This window comes from Vulpes vulpes, chromosome 2, assembly GCF_048418805.1.
Source record: "Vulpes vulpes isolate BD-2025 chromosome 2, VulVul3, whole genome shotgun sequence".
Lineage (NCBI taxonomy): Eukaryota > Metazoa > Chordata > Mammalia > Carnivora > Canidae > Vulpes > Vulpes vulpes.
Genome location: NC_132781.1, coordinates 760846 through 776197, shown reverse-complemented (window position 1 = coordinate 776197; position 15352 = coordinate 760846). Strand labels below are relative to the sequence as shown.

Sequence of the window (15352 nt, the reverse complement as noted above, 5' to 3'; positions counted from 1 at the left end):
GGGCAGTCACCTTCCGACGTCCTGCTGGCACCGGGCCAGATGTGCCTTGAGCTCCCCTGCTTCCTCCTGCAGCGACTGAATCTGAAGGTCCCTGGAGATTATGTCCTTGGACAGCTGAGCAACCTGGGCATCCCAGCCCGACCTCAGAGTCGATGCATCTTCCCGAAGTCTGCACAAAGAAGGGGAGCTGTGTGAATATGGGCGTGCGGCCCCCTCAAGCTTTCTTTTACGTGGCGCCAACACACACGTGCAGCCCTCAAAGGAAGTCGACACCGGGGTCTCCTCCACACCCACGTCTCCACATCAGGCAGAGACCTCCTCGCCCAGATTGGGAAACAGTCGTACCCAAGAAGAAATATCCACCCAACCATCCCACCCACCCCGGTGTCCACTAAAGACCTACAACAGGCCAAGCCGACGCCGGCTGTTCAGGGGATGGGTGAGCCATGGAGGCCTTGGGGTGGCCACGCCTCGTGCAGCCCCCCACGTGGACGTTCGACACTTTTTCAAATTCAACAGTAAAATGATGCCGTACAGAACCCTTTCCACCACCCAGTAGAATCACCAACACTGGGGTAAATTTACCCCCGGAGAGAAACTACAGAAGACACCTAGAGACACAGGCTGGGGAAGCCATAGCACTGGCTGTGCGACAGGCCGCCGGGTCCCCCCGCCCGCAGCCCGGCCACTGGCTTCCCTGTCATTCCCGGGAGCGGTGCGGATCGCCACCTCCGGGGGGAGCAAGCCCCGCCTGGAGGCATCGAGACCTTCGGGCCCAGCTGCCGACCTGTCTGGAAGCAGCACGTCGTAAATGTGGGGTCACAGACGTTCTCAGAGGAGAGAGTCTGTAAAAACAGAGTTCCCAGCATTTTTAGCCACAGGAAAAAGACCATTTTTCTTCATATGCTTTCAACAAATTATTTTTAGTACAATTCGTGCAAACTCACCCTGACCCTTACCTAAAATAACATGGCCTGTTCTGAATCACAGAGGGCTGCACGGGGTAGGGAACCTCAGAGCACACCCAGGTACGACACTGCAGGTGACAGGAGTGTGGGCCCGCTCCGGGACCGCAGGGTGGCTGGGTGACAAAGTGCAGGCAGGGACCGTTGCCAGGGTGGCACATGTGACCGACATGGCACATGTGACCAACACATGTGACCCTGGAGCCGCGTCCCCACAGGTCTGGGCCTCTGCTGGCTGCGCTGCGGCACCACCCAGTGTCTGACACGGTGGGGGGTGAGGGCTCTCCTCCGGCTACGCTCCCAGCCACACATCACCAAGAGGTTGGCTGGACACAAACACCCGGACCCCGTTCTGGATTCGTCACCCATTTGTTAGCAATTCTAAGGGGCAGAGGACCTCGGCCAGCAGGTAACTCGTCACTGAAGCTTTTCCCGACTTTCCAGATAGGAAAGAGCGGCTGCAGCCCTAGAGGTCACCTGCCCAGGCCTCAGATAGCATCAGGGCACTTCTGCTTGGACTTCCTGCTGCACTCCCCGACTCTGCTCTTATGCACCCCAAGTGTGGCAGCTCCCTCCCCCACCAGAGGACGGAAGAAGCTGCTGGAACTCAGGAGCTGCATTTGTAGGTCTTCTCAGTTTCCAAAGACACCGACCAAGCCATCTGCCTCCCGCAGGGCTCTGCTTGTGCTCCCAAGTACACTCTGGCTCCTGCTCGAATTTGCTCGGACCAACCCAGCCCAGTACGGTCGGAGCTCTGGAGAGCGGGGTGCTCCCCCTGAGAATCGGGTGTGCTGCTGACCACGGGGCCGCGGGCCACACATGGCTCCTGAGCACGTGGCTGGTCTGAGTTGAGAGGCAGCTTCAAAATTTAGCACCCCGAAAATGTAAAATACCTCCCATAGTAAAATACCTCCTGTAGTAATTCTTTTAGGCAAAATATCATTTAGTTTTTATATGGATTACCTGTTAATGACATGCAACATGATTAATTTCCCTTCTGTCTTTTGTGCCTTAACTGTGGGCACTGGAAGTGGCCTGTGTGGCCGGTCGTGATCTGTGGTATGTGACACGGTCGGGTTCCCACAATGCCTCGTGGGGCCACGGCCTCTCTACTGTGGCATTCACGACCTGATGCTCTCAGGTAAATCATCACAAATATGCCCAAAGAAATACCTCAAAATCTGGGCTGTTTTTGTTGCTGGTTTTCTTTTCTTTTTTTAAAAAAAATATTTTATTTATTTATTTTTATTTATTCATGAGAGACACACACAGAGAGAGAGGCAGAGACGCAGGCAGAGGGAGAAGCAGGCTCCATGCAGGGAGCCCAATGCAGGACTCGATCCCGGGTCTCCAGGATCACGCCCTGGGGTGCAGGGGGCACTAAACCGCTGAGCCACCCGGGCTGCCCTGTTGCTGGCTTTCACACAGCACGTGTCTTAGTATGAGAAGACACAGGCTATGACGGTGAGTGCAGGTGGAAGGAGGCCGGCCTGGGACTGCTACACAAGGAACTTCGTAGATTCCCAACAGCAGCCCAGAGAAGGGCCCACGTGAAGCCCCGAGCCCAGGGTACGACGGGAACACACACGCCCGTTAGACCATCACTCCTGCTACTCTAACTACTAGGGCTTGCGGCTTGCATCGAACAGATCAAACAAGGCTGTTTGCTCAATCTAAGGAAATCTTCCTGAATAAGCTTTAACTTCCTGGTGCTGCACGGTAAGAGCCACCATCCCCCTGACGGCAGTATAATTTGGCAGAGCACCCTCTCGGAGCCAGGCACATGTCCCAAACATACAGTAAGTGCTAAGTAAGGTGAACACGAGCCAATGACCGTGTTGACCATCTTAATCATTTTTAGTAAACACAGCTTCTCCAAGGATCACCTCCCCACTGGCAGCCAGGAGCCTGGAGTCCAACTCCAAGTCCATTTCCAATGGTCCTACATGCATGTGTGTCGGCCTGGATGCTACGCACAGCAGCCTGGTCTACATGTTGGAAAGAAAACTGGGTTTAGTAAGAAAGCAGTTAATGGAGAAATTGGAATCCCAGTGCAAACAGTGCATCTGCTTGCAAACCAGTCTGGCAGCTCCTCAAATGATCCAACCATCGGATCCACCAATTCCCCTTCTGGATAGATCCCCCCTGAAATTTTAGAGACACCTGAATAGATATTTGCACACTTATGTCCACAGCAGCCAAAAGGTGGACACGACCCAAGTGTCCACGGACTGATGAATGGGGAAAGAAAACGTGGTCCATCCACACCTCAGAGCCCTACTCAGCCGCAGAAAGGAAGGACATCCTGTCACCGGCGACATGGGTGGGCCTGCAAGGCATTATGGGGACAGACACGGGAGGATTCCACTCACAAGAGCGACCTGGGGTCAGCCATGTCACAGACACCGAGCCCAGACAGGCCTCCGGGAGGTTGGGGGGATGGGAAGTCAGTCTGGTGGCTGCACAACAACACGAACATACTTAACACCAGCAAACTGTGCGCTTTACATGGTTAACGTGGAGGTTATACACTTCGTATATTTTCCCACAAATAATCGCATACACTCACACATACGCACACACGCACGCACTCCTGTGGATAACAGAGGAGACAAAGCACTAGGGAAGACGACCAGAGGGCTGCCGAGACGCCCGCCCGCACTCACTGGTCCACGGCGGCATCCTTCTCCTTCAGGGCGTCGGCCTGCCTCCACTCTGCCCTGCGGAGCTGCAGCTCCAGGGTCTCGCAGCGGGCCTGCAACTCCAGGGCCCGGGCCTCCAGCACCCGCAGCTGCTCCGCGTGGGCCTCCTTCACGGCTGCCAGTGCCACGTCCCTCTCCCGGGCCAGGTGGTCGAGCTCCTCGTGCCTGCAACAGGTGGGGCACGGCAGTGTACACACCCCCGTCCTGGGTCCCGCACCTCTGACCTCAGCCGCAGCACACCCACCTGCTCACACTCCTCAGGGAGACACTGGCTCAACAGCTCAGATGCCAGGTCCTTGCACGACTCTGGAGCTCAACACCCCCCAGAAGACAACATCCACAACAGGAGCTCTAGCAGAGCCGTCCTGCCGCCACCCTGCCGGCTTTCCGACCAGCCCCCGAGAGCAGGGCACAGGCAATGTGCTGCCTCTGCAGCCCAGCAGCATCCCCCGGAACCTGGGGCTCCCCTGTGACTTGGGGCTGTGGGACGCCAGCCGCGCTTCTGTCTTTGCAGGAAATGCCAAGTCTATGAGATGTCCATGGCCAGGACAGACGCTCATCTTGACAGAGCACCAACCTGGCAGGTGCTGTGCGGACAGCTGACAGGCAATGCTCAGGACTTTTTATGCTTTTACTCTAGTTGGTTTCAATAAAAAGTTAAATACACTAAAAAATAAAATTTGGGACACCTGGGTGGCTCAGTGGTGGAGCGTTGGACTTTGGCTCAGGGTGTGACCCTGGGGTCCTGGGATCGAGTCCTGCATCAGGCTCCCCACAGGGAGCCTGCTTCTCCCTCTGCCTGTATCTCTGCCTCTCTCTGTGTCTCATGTATAAGTAAATAAAATCTTTAAAATATATATATACACATAATTGTACACAATTTCATTTATTTATTATTTTTTTAGAGAGACGGGGGTGGGGTAGAGGGAGGGAGAGAAAGTATGTTATTTAGGCTTCACACTAACACAGAGCCTGATGTGCGGCTTGAACTCACAACCCTGAGATCATGACCTCAACAGAAATCACGTGGGACGCTGAACCAACGGAGTCCTCCAGAAGGCCTCGCGTGGTTTCTTTTAGATCCATCAGCATTTTCAGTGAGATGGTGAAGCCTTATCCAAGCAAGACACATTAGAGTACTTTCCATTCTAATTGAAATTAAGCCTCATCTTATCTATCTTACAACCTGTTCAATATTTACTACCTTCCATTAGCAAAACAAACAAACAAACAAACAAACAAAAACCATGTGCTACTTGCTGTGCTTTCCAGCGTCTGGCAGCATAGGCCTTTCTCCTCCATCAAACCAGGAGGAGTCTGATCGTGACAACGAGGGACGTGAGTTACTTCTGAGCTGCATTGCATGATTGTCGTTTAGTTACTCTCAAAAGGCAAACACCAGACTGCAGGGTGGGAGGCCCGCCTGCTGTCACCTTGGCTCCATTTCTGCCACTGGTGACACCACAGCGTCACCCAGTGTGACCTGAGCGAAGCATCTGCACATGCCCTAAGAACTTGCTCTAATGTGTTTTAAAATGTGTCAAGTGTATTAGCACTAAATTGTCCTAACCGAGACTGCTTTAGTGCATTGTACGAGGCGAGTTCTGTAATTCTCAGCGTCTTGAGGATACTCCTCCAAATATACACAAATTCACCAGGAACGAAAAACAAAGTGAGGGCAGCCCGGGTGGCTCAGCAGATGAGCATCTGCCTTCAGCCCAGGGCGTGATTCCAGGGTCCCGAGATTGAGTCCCACGTCAGGCTCCCCGCAGGGAGCCTGCTTCTCCCTCTACCAGTGTCTCTCATGGATAAATAAAATCTTTTAAAAAACAAAAACAAAACAAAGTGAGACTTTCTCGCAGAGCAACCTGACCAAGCTAGTGGTTTCAGGAAGGATGCGGCTTTGGTGGTCTTGTGAACACGTTCCCTAAATGGAAACTAAATCTGCAAGCCTGAGGTTTTAGGGAGAAATGGTAAAGCATCTTGCTGTATACACATCATGCTGACGAACATGATCTCCGCGTCACAATTCCCCAGTTTTCCCAGCGTCTCAGGATGAGGGGCTTCCCAAGCTGTCACTAAGTACAAGGGCACCCAGCGTGTAACAGTCACGGATTAGGTCTTAGAAAAGCATCTTATCCCCACTTCTGGAACCTGAGAACATGAACCACCCTGCCGACCGTGTGCAGACCCTGTGACGAGCCAGGCACTGCAGCCCTCCGACCCCCAGAGCTGGAGGAGCTGCTGCGTCACCAGCAGACACGGGACACAAAGACATCCTGGAGGTGAGGCCAGCAGGTGGCCCTGGTCATAAATGGAAGGCGTTCAAAGTCTGGAGATGCTGCTGGAGAAGCCGGTGGCCACCCCCACGCAGCCGCTCACCTCAGTCAGGGGGCATTCCTAAAGGGACTGAGTTTATTTAGTTATTGAATTTTACAGTATATTCTGTCGTTTTGTAAAGTATACGAATAATTATCAGAATTCCTTCATTTAGAAACGTTTTAGAACATGTACAGCTTTGTGACCCCAGCAAATTTCATTGTTTTTAGTTCATATAAATATATGTATTGTTGTTAGAGGAGACTGATTCCAAATTTATGAAGCAAAAAAAAAAAAACAAAAAAAAAACAAAAAACCAAACACATTATAGGAGCACCTGAGTGGCTCAGTCAGGGAAGTAACTGCCTTCAGCTCAGGTCATGATCCCGGGGTCCTGGGGTCGAGCCCCACGTCGGGCTCCCTGCTCAGCGCAGGGTCTGTTTCTCCCTCTTCCTCTGGCCCTCATCCCTACTTGTGCTCTCTCTCTCTCTCCCTCTCAAATGGATAAATAAAATCTTTAAAAATATGTTATATTCAAATATAAGTCCTTGAGAAAGTCAGATAGAAATCGGAGGGTAGGCAGGAGAAAAAGGGAAGATGTGATATTTCTGGCAGCTCAGGAAGGGCTGGTTCCTATGCTTTTAAGTCAATGGCAAGGGGTGTTTAGAGTGACTGCAGGGCACCAGGTGGCAATGCAAGTCAGAAATAACTACTCACTTCATTAGCCATCACGGTCAGACTCTCGATTTTTGGCTCAGGTCATGATCTCAGGGTCCTGGGATTGAGCCCACATCCATCAAGCTCCCTGCTCAGGGGAGTCTGCTTCTCCTTCTCCCTCTACCTCTCACTCCTACTTGTGCTCTCTTTCTTTCTCTGTCTCAAATAAATAATTCTTTTTTATTTATGACCGCAGCTAAAGGCAGACATTTAACCATCTGAATCATCCAGGAACCCAATAAATAAATCTTATATTTAAAAAAAAAGGGGGGGGGGAACTGAATGGTTTTACTTTTTTTTTCTTTTTTTCTTAAAAAAATTTAAGTAATCTCTACACTCAGTGTGGGGCTTGAACTCATAACCCTAAGACCAAGAGTCACGTGTTCTACTGACTGAGACAGCCAGGTGCCCCTGACAGTTTTACTTCTTAATGCCAATATTTATAATATGCTAAAAAATCATATTCATTTTCAACGATTTCAGTTTACAAATAAAAACACTTTGAGGGCACCTGGATGGCTGTCAGGGGAGTGTGTGGCTCTTGACTTCGGGGTTGTGAGTTTGAGCCCCACAGGACGGAAACATCACTTAAATAAACTAAAAAAAAAGAAAAAGGCTCTAGAAGAGGACATGAAGAGGAACATTGTTTTTCCAGGGCCAGCCAGATACGGGGTCAACCCCATGAACCCAAGATCATGACCTGAGCGGAAATCAAGAGTCAGACACTTCACCAACTGAGCCACCCAGGAGCCCCTGGTTAACCAGACTTTTAAGTTCAAAAGCTTTAAGACACTGGGGTACCTGGCTGGCTTAGTCGGTGGAGCACATGACTCTTGATCTTGGGGTTGTGAGTACAAGCCCCACACTGGGTGTACAGGTGACTTAAAACCTTAAGAATGTATATATATTTTTTGAAAAAGTTTTAACACACTAAAAAACCTCACTACCACTGAGAATCCTGAACAGATCATGGAAGAAGACCCAAAGCCGTGAGTTGAAAGGCCGGACGGCCGCAGGTCGGGGGGCGTTTCTGCCTGGACCTCACCCCGGGGCCGGGAGGCCAGGAGCCGGGAACACTCACTTCCTCCTGAAGACCTCCTCTTCCTTCTTCCTGGAGAGCTGCACAGAGTTAAGTTTGCCCTCCAAGTCCTTTATCCTGAAAAGGAGGAAACATTAGCAGGAAAAGCAGACGGGCCCACAGCCAGCCGGCCTAGAGCGGGCCGGGCAGGGCGGAAGCCCCCAGCCCCGAGGCGGCGGGTGTGGCTGCGCACCGGGCGTCCTTGGCGGCGGCCAGGTCCCTGAGCTCCTGGCGGCTGTGCTGCAGCTGCTCCTCCAGCCCCGCGTTGGCGGCCTCAGCGCCCCGCAGCGACTCCGCAGCCTGGGCGGCAGCTTCCTTCAGGGCCCCGAGCTCCTTATTCAACAGTTTCACCTTCCAGACATAAAGAGCTCAAAATGAGGACAGCACTGGGGCTGAACGGAGGGAAGAAAACAACTCGAGAGCAGCACACCGTGAGGGCGTCCTCACGTCCCCACCTGACTGCCACGGCTCCCCAGCTGCACCCACGACAGGGCCGCGTGCATGAGCCTATCGCCGCAACACACGGTCCCGGCTGCTCCGTGACTACTGCTCAGGTACTGGAATCGCACAAGCAGGTGGGGCGTGTAAGACCACGGCCTCAGTCTCCTCGAATGTGAACTGCGGCCCTGACGTCTGCGTGGAGCCCTCCAGGGAGAAGGCTCTTGGCGGTTTGTAGCTGCCTGGCACGCAGAGGGGGGTGGACCAGTGCCCGTGCCCTGCATGTCCCCAGCCCCACCCTCACAGCAGTGCCCACCCGGCTGTGAGCTCAGGGCACGGCCCTGCACGACCCAGCTGCCCTCTCCCCTCGGCTCTCAGAAGTCCCCGAGTGGCCTCCTGAGGGTCACCGTGGGGCAGCCTGGGCCTGGCCCCTGGCTGGCAGGGGGAGTGTGGTCAGGGTTGCCTGTGCAGAGGGGCCAGGCGGGGGCCTGGCAGGACACAGGCTGGTGCTCCACGACAAGCAGTGCCCTGCAGAGGTGAGGTTGGGCTGCGAGCTGCCCACCCGGCACGCTGACCACGACAACGGCCCGGGATCTTGGGGCCTCGGGCTGGCTGCGTGCTGCCCCTTGGACTGTGGCACTGCGGGAAGGCTGGCAGCCTGCGGGAGGGCCCCCCACCCCGACTGTGAGCGCAGCGCTCCCTACTGACACCTGCTGGACGCCCGTGCAGGTGCAAGCCACTGGGGCAGCAGGGACCGGCCAGGTGTCCGCCCTGCTTCCTCCTCCCCTGCTCAACCTCGGGCTCCCTCAAGGCCACCCCCACCCTCCCCACCGTCTCCAGGCTAAAGGTCAGGCGTGCACGCCCTTCGCATGTGCCCTGGCAGCATGGGGCTAGTGCGCTAGAGAAGCCATGAGGGGTGGCGAGCACCGTGGCTGGCGCACAGCCGCACATGGCCCTGACCACCTGGCCTGGCCTCCTCTGCTGGAAATGGCGGATGAGCAGCACCTCCCAGAGGCCATTCCGAGTGCTCACAGAGGACACAGGCCTTGGCCAGGGCTGGGTGGAGGTTATCCCGGGTGGGGGCCCTTCCCCAAGGCGGGGGCAAGCACAGCGGGGACACCAGCCCTCCTCCGTCACTCGTGCGAGGAGCCACGTAGTGGTCACGGTGGCAGGCGCTCCTCAGGCATGTCACCCCTGACCCCCATGCCACAAGGGAGGCCTCTGCGTGAACCCCGCCCTCCCCCCAGGACATGTCCGCAGGGAAGGGAGCAGCCCCCGCCCACCTTGAGCTCCTGAGTCAGCACCGCGTTGCTCATGCCGTCGGCCTGCAGGCGGAACCCGTGCTCCCTCTTCTGCATTTCAGACTCGAATTCCAGCTGCAGCTCCTGAAACAAGAGGGCTCGGTGAGAGGCGGCGGGCGGGCCGGAGGCCAGCGGGGCACACAGGTCCTTGGTGGCGGAGGCGCCACACTCGCCCTGGGGACGTGGTCTATGCCCTCTGCGTAAACCTGGGGGGCTCTCGCGGCGTCCGGGTGCCCCCACAGACGCGATCTGTGTCCTTGCCGGGTGGTGCCACCGGGTCCTGCGGGCGCCCACGGGACCTGTGCACTACTGGGGGCTTGGGACGGAGGCCGCGGTGCGGGTCGGCACCGCAACAGCTTTCAACAGTTTGGGCTGGGTCTCCGCACGCCATGCACATGCCACGGCGCCCTGCCTGTGTCCTCGCGGGGACGGGCCCTGGAGGCCAGCCCCATCCCACGGCTCTGGGCCCCGGCTCTGCAAGCAGGCAGTCTTCTGAGCTTCACCCCCCAGGCTGACTCCAGAAATTCCACAGGTTATTGTGACGATAAAAGCTCACCAACAGCCGGCTGTTTCTCCTGGAGCGGCTCACCCCCAGCCCTTCCACCTCGGTCCCCCAAGCTCCTCCGCGGCGTCCACCTGGGCAGCGGGACCCCTGTCCTGGGCCGTGGCCCCCGGAGGCCTCAGCCTCCACACTCCGGCCTGGCTTCTCCGGGGCTACTGCTCAGCTGTCCCCGGCTGCTCCTCACGCTCCCCACGTGTCCCGGGGCTCCTGCGCCCCCTCCTCTGGGGAGAGCCTCTGCTGCCTGCCACACCCCCCACGGCCTCCCCCTGAGGTTGGAAGCTCTGGCTGGCCCGGGCCCGGTGGCTCCTGCGGAGCACTCTGGGATGTGAGGCCACCAGCTCAGCCCTGTGCTGGGGCCACCGATCTTGGGGATATCGGGACGCCTGCTCAGCTCGGGCCCCCATTCTCCCGGCAGCCTGTCCAGCTCCCATCTCCTGGCTCCCCCCATCCTGAACTCAGAAGGGAATGGAGGCGGCTAAGTCCGAGCCCCTGGCCCTGGCCAGGCTAGAGCGCGCTCCAGTAACTTCCGGGAGACCCTGCTGAGCCCAGATGGGCAGGCCCCTCCACCTGTGTGTGCAGACGCGAGGGCCCTGCGCCCACACCGCCGAGCAGCGGCGCCGCCGTGTCCGTTCTCCACTCCCTAGGTTTTCCAGGTGCCTCTGAAACACCTCGGCTCCTTGCTCGGGCCTTGCAGGCCGTTTGTTCGAAATCCCCACCCCAGGAAGTGACCGCGCTCGTTCCCCGCCAGTCTGCCCCTTCTTGTTTTCCACCATGTCTCTGGAAGTGACGGCTGCATCGAACATCTCAGCTGATCCTACACGTCTCTTAAACTTCTCCCCAGATTTTCTTTTTTCTCTTCAATCTGAATTTATCTCTTTAAATATATTGTTAACAGTCCCAATTCTTTCTTGTTTTGTGAATGGTCCCTCCTCCCAGCACTCGGTTCCTGGGTTATCTCTGGTGGCGCTAATCACAGGGAGACCCCAAGAGCCCGGAAACTAAGACACGACATGAGGCGAGGCTGGCCCTGCCCCCACCCCACTCCAGGCAGGCTCAAGTTCTCACCTGTGGAGAGGGCAGGGGGTCACAGCATCGCCGACTCGTCTGCAGCTAGACCAGCCGGGCCAACCAGGTGCTGGCGTGGGCACGTCTGCCGACCACCCGGCAGCCTCACCCCACAGTGGGGCCATCAGGATCACTGACCCAGGAACCATTTCTTCTCTCGGGGCCACTTTCCCTGCTACTCTTGGCTTCCTTCCCATGCTGCTGGCAAGTCTCAATGTCCCACCATCCTGCCTCAGTTGGATGCGCCTATTCAGGAATGAGGCAATAAAAAGCTCACCGGACCGTCACCGAAGTTCAATCACCTGCTGCTACTGAGGAAGGAAAAGGCCGAGCCCAAGATGGAGAGGATGCTTGTAGCTCACGTACCCGAGGCCTTGTTTCTGGGATACATAAGGAACTCTCACGTATCAACGACAAGACGACAAATAATCCACGTTCTAAGAGGAGCAGCAAAGGTAAACAGACACTTCACAAAAAAGGTGTGTCGCTGGCCGAGGAACACCTGAAAGGACGCTTCCACGCCGACCGTCGGGCTAGGAAAGTAAAAGCACAAGGAGACAGCACGACACACCCCGGAGAACGGCTGAAATGGGAGAGACAGTGACGCTCGGCCTGACAAGGACGTGGAGCCGCAAGAACCTGCGGCGCGGCCGGGAACGTAACAGTACAAGTGGCTTGGAAAACAGTCTGACGGCGTCCCACAAAGTTAAATGTGCCCTAGTGCACAAGCCAGAAACTCTGCTCCCAAGTGAGTGATTTACCCAAATGCACGGAGGCCTGCCGAGAAGGCTCTCGGCAACGTCACCTGTACTGGCCTGGAACCGAAACGACCCAGAAGCCTGAAACGGCCCTGCCCCGGTGAGCGGCAAGGCGACTGCCACGGCCACCGGGGCACGCAGCAGCCAGAGAAGGAACAGGCACCGCCACAGCGTGCCGTGGGACTCGCGCAACGACAGGCGTCGCCCGTCACGGCTGCTGGGACTTCACGTGACACCGGCTTCTGTCCTGGCGGTTACGCGTGTGCGAGCGTCCGAAGGGGTCGTGGTGCAGACCGCGGGCACCTGGGAGCTGACGGCGCATGTGGCGGGCGGGCCCCCACGTCGCCCTGTGCGGCAGGCCCCACAGCCCGCGCCGGCCCCCCCTTCTGCCCGGGGGCGAGCAGTGCTGCCCAGGGAGCCCCTGCCTGCTGGGCACTGTGCGCACGCCAGCCCTCCACCTGACGCCAGGCCAGGCCCCGCCCGCCACGCCCGGTCCTCACCGCGGTCGGGCCCTAGTGTCCCGCTCCCCGTGAGAAGCGACGGGCCCGCACGGCCCACCTGCCGCGTGGACTGAGGCGCGGGTGTGCTGACTCCTCAGATGGGCTCACTGTGAGGAACTGACAGGGGTGGGGGCAGAGCGGCCCTGAGGCCGGGAAACGGGAGTCAGGCTCTGACTTGGTCTGTCCCGCCCCACGGTGTCACGGTGACCCGCCCCAGCCCCGGCGCCTAGAGCAGGGGACAGGTGACCCGCGGCGCGTGAAGGCCGTCCCCGCAAAGGAGCCGGCGGGCAGGGCCCTCAGCACAGCGTGCGGACAGCACGGCAGAGCCGGCGCGTGGCTGATGAGGCGACGGGGCTCCGCAGACTCCGCTACCCGGGAAGCTCAGAGGGGAGGCCGAACGCAGCCCGACTGCCAGCGACGACGTGGCCACATCCGGCCTCTCCCAGGGAGGCAGGTGGGAGCCGCGCACCTCCCGGGATACACGCAGCTGGATCCCCGCGTCTCTGAAGGTCGAGCGGGGGCCTCGGACACTCACAGTACGGCCGAAAGCATATGTTTTGGGCACCCGGGTGGCTCAGCAGGTGAGCGCCTGCCTTCAGCCCGGGTTGTGATCCTGGGGACCCGGGATCGAGTCCCACGTCGGGCTCCCTGCATGGAGCCTGCTTCTCGCTCTGCCTGGGTCTCTGCCTCTATCTCTCTCTCTCTGTGTCTCTCATGAATAAATAAATAAATCTTTAAAAAAAAAAAAGAAAAAAGAAAAAAAGAGCTTACGTTTTACTTTTTTCATCCTTTGAAAAGCAAAACGAAGCATAAGGGGTCACAGGAATACCCCTTATTGGGTCCAGAATAGGAGAATCAGTGGGATTCTTTTCTATCACAAAACTGCGAAGCGTTTGACTTCTGCTCAAAGCTCTGCGGGCCCCGGGTGCGGGGCGACTTGCGGATGCACAGGGCCAGCAGGGCGGCGCTGGCCTGAGAGGGGAGCCCAGGAACCAGGAGCGCTTCAGCCCGACTCGCACTCACGCCCACCTCCACCCTCCTGCTCTCCGGCTCCAGGGCGCCCACCTTCCTCTGGTCCTCTGACCGGCCCTTGCCTCCCACCCTCCTGTTGAAGGCTCTGCCCAAGGCTCCTCTGTCTACACCCCCTTGGGGCTCCCAGCTCTGTACCCTGCAACCCCCACCTGACCTCCAATGTGCAAAATCCCCTCTCACCCAACACGTGTGCCTGGAAGCCCAGGAGCCCCCTCCCACGCGGCCTGACAGCACTGCTGCTGTACCCGGGGCTGCTGCCCGTGAGCCCGACGTGGCCACCTACACCTCTGCACCACTGACCTGGGACGCCTGCCCCGGGCCCCCTACACATGCAGGTAGCACCCCTCCCTCCACATCCCTCACCACCCGCAGGCTTCAGCTCACGGGTCCTCTTCCTGACCACTGTGCCTTACTGGTCGTGCGGGTGACACCCTCGGGATATCCCACTAGAGGCTGCACTGTTAGGGGGTCTACTCCGACCCACGAGGGACAGTTCACTCCCAGAGCAGGCAGGTCCAGGTGCTCACGTCCTAACTCCAGGACCTGGGGGGACGCCGAGCACGTGACTCACGTGCCAACGGTATTTGTTAAACGAATGACTACATCAATCAATCGTTCCTCGTCTACTCCTGCGACGCTCGCCAACACAGAAGGCGGCTTCCCTTGACCCAGAGCCAACTACTTGCAGGTGCAGCAGGAGTCAAACAGACCAACTCAGTTCCCGTCATCTCAGACCTCATCTTTCAAGAGAGAAATCATCACCGCTAGTGAATCCGTTCTACCTCTGACAGGTCAATAACGGACACAAAGACCTTCAGAACAAGAGGCAGGAAACCCGCCCGAAGGGGATCACCTAAGAGCCAGTCCAACCACCGAAACAGCAAGCTGTGGGCAGCAGAGCGGGGCCGAGCCCACGTACGCCACATCCTGAGAACCACGCTGGACAGATGCCGCCCGCAGTCCCAGCAGCCGCCTTGGGGGACGGCAACGCTGGGGAGTTTCAACATCAAGCTTCCTTCCTTCCAGAGCGAGGGCTGCTCTGGAAACCAGCGTCCCCTGTGGCGGCTGACGCGGGAGCTCAAAGCTGGAACCAGCCTGAGTCACAGCAACGGCTGAGTGGCGACAGGCCGGGAAGCCCCGCAGGTCCCCGGGTCACCACTGCCCCCGAGCGTCAGGACAGCCTGCCTGCGGGAGCCTCATGACTCCCAGGTGAGTCACAACGGTCCCTCCACCCTGCTGCTCAGGCCTTGAGCTGTTTCCAGAAGCCAAACCCGCCCATGAGGTCCCTGCAGGAGGTCTGAGGAGCTGTATGGGCCCCAGCCACGCCGCGTCACGGAGGAGCGTGGAGCTGCCGGAGGGGAGGGAAAGGGCGCCACGCGCTGCGGCAGTAAGCCTGGCTGCGAGCAGGGCCTCGGCCGCCGCCTCCGCGGCCACAGGTGCCTTCCCGGCCCGACGGGCACGGCCCCTCTCAGGACACCCTGCCCTGTCTCGGGGGCCGACACGGCGCCTCGGGGCCACGGGCCAGCCCACCAGCAGCACGGGTCCACCCCACGCTGCCCCAGCGCCTGGACGGAGCCGCCAGCGCGCCGCACGCACCAAGACGCAGGGAACGAGCCCGAGCCGACGGCTGAGAACGGGCAGCGAGACGACACGGCTCAAGCGGACTTCAGATCCGGCTCCTTCTCGGCTAGCGTGAGCAGCCGTCTAGAACGGGGATGAGGACAGTGTGAAGGGGCTCAGACGTCCCTGAACACACACTTCGGCATGTGCAGTGTTTTGAGCTGGAGGCACTTGAGACCCTGCAGCCTCAAGAGAAACTTCTGTTCCTCTCTCAACCACACAGAAGCAGCTAAATTGGGCGTCTTCCCCAGAATAAGGGTCTTAGCAGAGATCAAGTTTATCTGAGTGACCGATC

The 15352-nt window shown here is 57.9% G+C and overlaps 1 protein-coding gene across 11 annotated transcripts in view; it reads right to left on the bottom strand.

The window, feature by feature from the left end:
• Positions 1 to 15352, bottom strand: part of CCDC57 (coiled-coil domain containing 57) — a 99929-nt gene that overhangs the window by 72052 nt on the left and 12525 nt on the right. For all 11 annotated transcript variants that reach the window (XR_011999229.1, XR_011999230.1, XM_072745627.1 and 8 more), the window contains 5 exons: positions 9503 to 9604; positions 7975 to 8132; positions 7785 to 7859; positions 3632 to 3832; positions 11 to 169 (listed from right to left, as the gene is read on the bottom strand). Coding sequence is in view for 9 of the 11 variants with exons in the window: in XM_072745627.1 (XP_072601728.1) it covers positions 11 to 169; positions 3632 to 3832; positions 7785 to 7859; positions 7975 to 8132; positions 9503 to 9604 (695 nt within the window). In the remaining 2 variants the exon portion in view is untranslated. The remainder of the gene's footprint in view (positions 1 to 10; positions 170 to 3631; positions 3833 to 7784; positions 7860 to 7974; positions 8133 to 9502; positions 9605 to 15352) is intronic.